At 39.6% G+C, this 7,208-nt stretch overlaps 1 protein-coding gene across 1 annotated transcript; it reads right to left on the bottom strand.

Annotated features, from left to right (window-relative positions):
• Positions 1–80: 80 nt before the first annotated feature.
• LOC135094328 (F-box/WD repeat-containing protein 7-like) lies at positions 81–6,802 on the bottom strand. The gene is made up of 6 exons (XM_063994325.1): positions 6,720–6,802; positions 6,152–6,326; positions 4,282–4,515; positions 3,213–3,345; positions 2,409–2,563; positions 81–1,849 (listed from the first exon to the last, which is right to left on the bottom strand). The coding sequence occupies exons 2-6, from the start codon at positions 6,269–6,271 to the stop codon at positions 1,631–1,633; spliced, it is 861 nt and encodes a 286-aa protein (XP_063850395.1). The 5' UTR covers positions 6,272–6,326; positions 6,720–6,802; the 3' UTR covers positions 81–1,630.
• Positions 6,803–7,208: the final 406 nt, after the last annotated feature.

Genomic DNA, 7,208 nt, shown 5'->3' with positions numbered 1-7,208 from the left:
ATATATATATATAGGAGGAAGGAAAAGAGGAAAAAGAAGATATAAAATGAGAAGGAAAGAAGGGAAATTAAAAAATTATATACAGACTACAGTTTATTATCATAGATGATTACGAAGAGTGATGATAATAATAACAATAAATAAAAATAAATTGAAATTAAAATGCTAATAATAATAATGAGTAACAACAACAATAACAATCATCTATTCAAGCTAATTATTCTAGTTCTCAACTTGCAAAATTAATGACAAACAGCTAATGAAAACTTGTGGTAATTAATAACTATATAAAGAAACGCTATTACGTGTTACTCCATCAGATGTTCGTACAAAATTGATAAAATAATTAATCATATATCGCTGTTTCTTTTAATTTTTTCTTCCTTTTCCTTTCACACTAATCAATATTCCGTGACTTTCTAAATATTTTTAGACTTTTAGAAAACTTACTAAAAGAAAAAAAAAACACGAGTGACCGGCTCCCTTTTACAAACTATGAAAGCTCAGTATTTTAAAGTTTTCAGAAAATTTGCCTTGAAACACGAACGGCTTCCAAATCATTCCATATTTTCTGATTTTCAGAAAAATTCATCTAATACAAATGATTACTTCCTTTAACAAACTCTTACAGCTCAAATAACTTTTTTTTTTTTTTACCTAATCTGAAAGAATTTCATGTCTGTTTTAAAGAATACAGGAAATAACCATGTTTTGTTACTCATTTTTTCGCCCCTAATGCACGTACGACAATTTTGCTTTGGGGCGCGACAGCCTCGCCTCGGTCAGACAAACAAGAAAAAACAGACACATATTTCATTTTTCCCATACAATTAACAGGTAAAAATAATAATAATAAGTGAATAAAAAAGTGCATAAAAATTAATAGAAATAATGAAAAAAGTAAATTAATTAAAAAATCACTTTTCATAGGCGTAAAATATAGACAAATATAATGAAAAGATAAATAATTAACTCGTTGAATCAGCAACTCTTCCGTTTTCAGAGTAATTGAATAAAAATACTCTCATTACATTAATTATGAAAGAAAATACAACTTTTCTTAATTAAACTGCCATATTAATTAACGATGCTGGCGATAAGACAAAAGCTAACCAATCAATCAGTCAGTCAACCACTCTCTCAGTTGGTCATTTGCGCAGCCAGTCTCTCAGTCAGTCAGGCAGCCAACCAGGCAGTCCAGTCAGTCAGGCAGTCAACCAGGCATTCAGTCACTCAGTCACTCAGTCATTTAGTCAGTCAGTCACTCAGTCAGTCAGTCACTCACTCAGTCAATCAGTCAGTCAGTCAGTCAGTCGACGAAAAAAAAAGAGAAAATAGACAAAAACTGAAAAAAATACGAATAGACAAGAGAGGAGAGAGAGAGAGAGAGAGAGAGAGAGAGAGAGGAGAGAGAGAGAGAGAGAGAGAGAGAGAGAGAGAGAGAGAGAGAGAGAGAGAGAGAGAGATAACAAAAACAGATAAGAAAAAAGAAAAAAAAAGGAAAAAAGACACCTATCAAACCAACCTAACACACACACACACACACACACACACACACACGCACACACACACAAACACACACACAAACCTAACCACAAGGCAACACCTTTATAACATCTTGTGACCCCTTCTATACCACCTTCACCTTGCAGACATAGCCACCACTGCCCGTTGCAAAGATACACCCGTCCTCAGAGGCAGCCAGCGCCCCAGGACACCCGGGGAGGGGACACGAGGCCACCTCCTTCAGCCCCTTCAGGTCCCACAGCTTGAGAGAGTTGTCGTAACCTGAAGACACAACCCTGCCCTCGCCACACTTAGCCAGGGCTGTTATGATCATCTCGTGTCCCTGACGGTGTGGTAGTGTTGGGTTTAGTGGTGGTGGTTGTGTAGATTAGGAAGAGATGATTTTGTATTGTAGTTTGTTAATAGACATCACAGGAAGTGGTAAATCATAATAAATATTGCGATTACAGCAACAGCGACAGTAATAGATAATGACAGTGATGATATGATAATGATAATAGTAATCGTGGTAGTAATAATAATGATAACAATAATGATAATAATAATAATAATAATAATAATAATAATAATAATAATAATAATAATAATAATAATAATAATAATAATGGAAAGAAGAACAACATGTATATTATCAACGGATGAATTACTACTACTACTACTACTACTACTACTACTACTACTACTACTACTACTACTGCTGCTATTTACTACTACTACTACTACTACTACTTACTACTACTACTACTACTACTACCACCACAAGAACAACAACAACAACAACAACAACAACAACAACAACCACACTGCACCACACCACACCACTCCACATCACACGACCACCGTTCCACTAACCCACTCCCACCCTACCCTCCACGTCTCACCTGCAGTAATCCTAGCTCCTTCCCGCTCTTCGTCTTGTTCTCCCGCACCACCAGGCTCATCCCCCCGGCGTCCCCGCACACCAGGTACTCTCCACTCACTACCATGGGCGCCCTTCCATCCCAGGAATCCACTACTGATGACTTGTTGGAGGTGCCTGTGGGAAGAGAAAGATAGTAGTAGCAGTAGTAGTAGTAGTAGTGGGTGGTGGCAGTAGTAGTATTTACCTTTCACTTCTATTATAATTACATTACAAACACGAAAGAGAAAGAAATAATGATAATAATAAAAACAGCTACGGCGGAATTAATACAATAAAACTGCAATACAACGTGGAATAAAATACAAATTTATTTTATTCCACGTGCACCTTTTGTTAATTGAATACCAGGTGTGTTTATAGTGCCTTTTTGTGGCCCCACACACACACACACACACACACACACACACACGAGTAAGATAACGAAAGAATAAAACTACATAATGAAAATAATAATAACAATAATAATAATAATAATAATAATAATAATAATAATAATAATAATAATAATAATAATAATAATAATGCAAAAGAATAGGAAAAATAAAGAAAAGAAGAAAAAACAGCAATTTCCAAGCATTTTCTTCAGATGAGTGTAATCTTGTAATTCTCTCTCTCTCTCTCTCTCTCTCTCTCTCTCTCTCTCTCTCTCTCTCTCTCTCTCTCTCTCTCTCTCTGAATCTGTCCTTATCACTTATTTTCAATGTACATTAAAACCTAAATGACCAGGTATCAACACTACCATCAACACCACTATCTGTCTCACCACTCAGCCTGGAGATGGTGATGCCTCGGTCCCTCACGGTGTACAAGAGGTCCTCCTGAGCGTGCAGCGCCCACACCTCCTCCACCATGGAGTGCGCGCCCCTACACCGCCCGTCCACGTCGTAGAGGCGAACCTGGGTGTGGGGGAATGGATTGGGAAGGTAGAAGGCGTAGTTATTGTGGTGAATTTATGGCCTGTTATTGAGAAACATTTGCGCTACATCTTTGCTGCTTTCATATAGAACTCGTTGAAGTTGTACGGATTTCCAATACTGTTTTTTTTTATGGTTCTAGTGAGAGATTAACAAGATTTCTATATTACTAACAGGAGAAATACTCGTGAAAATCCGGGTATTAATTTATATAGCCTTTGAAAATAGTCGTGATGAGAAGGCATGGCATTTTTAAGGGTGTTTTTTTATGGTTCTAGTGACATATTAACAAGATTTCTATATTACTAACAGGAGAAACACTCTTGAAAGCCCGGCTAACCATCTGCGTGGCCTTTGAATGGGCGTGGTGAGAGAGCAAAGCGTTTCTCAATACAGGCCTATATGTCTCGTACTATTCGTTCTTCCTTTGTGTTTGTTTGTGTGGGAAACCCTCCCTTTGTATGGAAATATAGTTGATGATGATGGAAAGATGAAAAATTTGTGATGATGATAGTGGTAGTGGTGGTGGTGGTGGTGATGGATGGGTTATGGAGAGAGAGAGGAGAGAGAGGAGAGAGAGAGAGAGAGAGAGAGAGAGAGAGGAGAGAGAGAGAGAGAGAGAGAGAGAGAGAGAGAGAGGAGAGAGAAAGAGAACAGTGAGGGAGGAAAAAGGAGAAAGAGTGGAAGAAAATTATTAATGATGGTAATGACGGAGAAAAGGTTAGAGAGAGAGAGAGAGAGAGAGAGACGGAGAGAGAGAGGAGAGAGGAGAGAGAGAGAGAGAGAGAGAGAGAGAGAGAGAGGAGAGAGAGGAGAGGAGAGAGATGAAAAGAAGGAAGGAAAGCAGAAAAGAAGGAAGAAAATTAGACACACACACACACACACACACACACCACACACACACACACACACACTTACATCCCCCTTATCATCTCCAGCAAAGACATGCACTCCATTCGTGGCCATCTTCCTGACGGCCTCCTCGTGCGGCGGAGCGGTGGTGCGCAGAGTGAGGGTGGCGGAGTCCCACACCTTCACTGTGGCGTCCGCGGAGGCGCTGAAGAGAGAGGCGCCCAACAGCAGGAGGTCAGTGATGGCATACTCGTGGGCTGTCACCTCCTGCACCAACTCCATAGTGTGGTGGTTGTATACCTGTGTGCATGGCGAGGCGAGGTGAGGTGAGGTGGGGAATGGAATCAGTAGCTATTAGTTCTGAGTCATTAGGGAGCTTTCAAGGGTTTATGGATGGGGATGATGGGTGGAAATAGGTAAGTATGTGTGCCATTGTAGGGTCTAAGGGCTTCTTGCACCTATTTTTATGTTCTTAGGTTAGGTTAGGTTTGGTGAGGTGAAGTGAGGTTGGGTACGGTTTGTTACGGTGAAGTTTGGTTTGTTTTGGGTTTGGTACGAGTAAGGTTAGGTTGATTCATGTTGGCTTTCGTTAAGTTAAGGAAAATTTGGTTAGGTAATGTTAAATTGATTTATGTTAGGTTTCGTTAGGTTAGGAAGTTTAAGATAAGGAAAATTAGGTTAGGTAGCGTTAAGTAACTTTAGTTTAGGTTAGGTTAGGTTCATTAGCATTTTCTTTCTCATGATCTTATTACTCATCTCTCTCTCTCTCTCTCTCTCTCTCCTCTCTCTCTCTCTCTCTCCTCTCCTCTCTCTCCTCTCTTCTCTCTCTCTCCTCTCTCTCTCTCTCTCCTCTCTCTCTCTCTCTCTCTCACACATTAGCACACCTGCCTCACTAATGACATCTTTATCTGGCCTCACCTTATCCCATTAAACTCTTCACTCCTACACAAATTGACAAAAAAAAAACGTAAGCCTATCAGAATTCAGAGAGAGAGAGAGAGAGAGGAGAGAGAGAGAGAGAGAGAGAGGAGAGAGAGAGAGAGAGAGAGAGAGAGAGAGAGAGACTCCAGCTATAATCTTGAAATAGAGGGAAAGGAGGAGGAGGAGGAAGATGAGGATGAGGAGGAGGAGGAGGAGGAGGAGGAGGAGGAGGAGGAGGAGGAGGAGGAGGAGGAAGGAGGTACGGTGGATATGGGTATGGAAGGAGAAAATAGCGGAGGAAAGGGGAGAGGAGGAGGAGGAGGAGGAGGAGGAGGAGGAGGGGGAAGACAAGGTAAAGAGACTGAATGAAAAAAGAGAAAATATGAAAGGAAGTAAAAAGGATTAGAGGAAGAAAAAGAGGAGGAAGAGAAAAGAAAGAGAGAGAAGGAAAGAAGGAAGGCATAACTCCCCACCCACACACACACACACACACACACACACACACACACACACACACAACAATATGACAAATTAACTTTAAATGAAAAATCTATTGTACTTTTTTTCCAGGTTCCGGACCTTAACAAAGAGTAAAAAAAAAACATCAATCACAAAATATTTACCTGACAAGAGGTGTATGTTTCTTGCTTAAGGGAGAAACATTGTGCGTATATTTTGTGTTCACAGGAGCAGTGGAAAAATGGAAAAAAATTAACTGTAACTATATTTCACATTTATATAAAGTTAACAAAGTACAAACCACGCTTCACTAATTGATAAGAAGCTTCTATATACGTGTTTTTACTTCTATTTTTCTTAATGACTGAAAATTCTGCAGTTTTGAGCGAAAATTTTCAAAAAGACGGGACGTGACCGGGCTTGACTCAATCTTGTAAAAAATTAAATAAGGTAAGAACTCTCTCTCTCTCTCTCTCGTCTCTCTCTCTCTCTCCTCTCTCTCCTCTCTCTCTCTCTCCTCTCTCTCTCTCTCTCTCTCTCTCTCTCTCTCTCTCACCTTAAGCTTCCCATCCTCTGCCCCCACATACACTCTGTCCTCCTCCACGCACACCGCCGCCCCGTCTGCCGTGTGCTGCTGCTCCTCAGACGCTCTCGCCACCACCTCCATCTTGGTCATGTTGCTCAGGTCACGGTAGGTCACGGCAGGTCAAGGCGGCACGTTAAATTGACCCCTGAATTGAAAAAAAAAATAGGGTACAATAGTTGTTATTGTTATTTTCTTAATTGTGGTAATTGTATAGAAGCCGTTTTTTTCTTTCTTGAATGATTAGGACTTGAAAAATGAATTAAGAAGTATGATAGATTATTATTTTTTTTTATTATATATAGTTTAAGAACATTTATACAGTCCTAATAATGCAGTAATAATGTACAATAGCAAGATTCTTTTATGCCTTTTTATAGATGCATGCTAACAATTTACAGGTTCAAATAACATCCCATAAACCCACTTGTACGACACTTCCACCATTTTTATTAGAGATTTCACTCTTTTTAAACCACTCTATAAAAGATAGTAGTAAACTTTTTTTTTTTTTTTATATCTTTCTTATTTTCTAGTTACCTCAGAAAAGGTTAAAGGAACGTCCTCGAAAGCTAAAGGCACGGCACTGGGCTCACCTTGGCACTGGACGGTGGTACTGGCGTGAGTGAGGAAGTGCCAGATGGGTGGACGTTTGTTGCCGTGGCCTTAAAATAAACCCCGCCCACAGCAGGGGAAAATGAGTTACATGGAGATATATGAATGGCATCCTGCACTGGGGAGACGGGGTGGAGTAGGAGAAGACTGGGGAAAGATCTCTCTCTCTCTCTCTCTCTCTCTCTCTGACACAGCTCACGTATATACTTTCTTTTCTGATATTGTATTATTTCCCAATATAATAAATCTGTCTCTTTCTCCGATATAATTCACGTATATTTTTTTATTTCTTAATGTTTCCTATGATAAATCTCTCTCTCTCTCTCTCTCTAACGGACATTATTTTTTTTTCTTTTTATCTATTTGGGTATTTTCTTATCCCCTCCCCCATTATGGTAAGTTTCTGTATCTGTCT

The sequence above is a fragment of the Scylla paramamosain genome, chromosome 45, assembly GCF_035594125.1.
Source record: "Scylla paramamosain isolate STU-SP2022 chromosome 45, ASM3559412v1, whole genome shotgun sequence".
Classification (NCBI taxonomy): domain Eukaryota; kingdom Metazoa; phylum Arthropoda; class Malacostraca; order Decapoda; family Portunidae; genus Scylla; species Scylla paramamosain.
Note: the sequence above shows the minus strand (reverse complement) of the source record. Positions and strands in the feature narration are given on the sequence as shown.

What these genes read in the sequence shown, in the direction of transcription:
- LOC135094328 (XM_063994325.1), bottom strand. Translation starts at nt 6,271, where the DNA reads ATGACCAAGATGGAGGTGGTGGCGAGAGCGTCTGAGGAGCAGCAGCAC. An exon ending in CTGGAGATGATAAGGGGGAT is followed by an intron (nt 3,346 to 4,281) that starts GTAAGTGTGTGT and finishes CCCCACACCCAG; the next exon opens with GTTCGCCTCTACGACGTGGA. An exon ending in CACCATCTCCAGGCTGAGTG is followed by an intron (nt 2,564 to 3,212) that starts GTGAGACAGATA and finishes CTCTTCCCACAG; the next exon opens with GCACCTCCAACAAGTCATCA.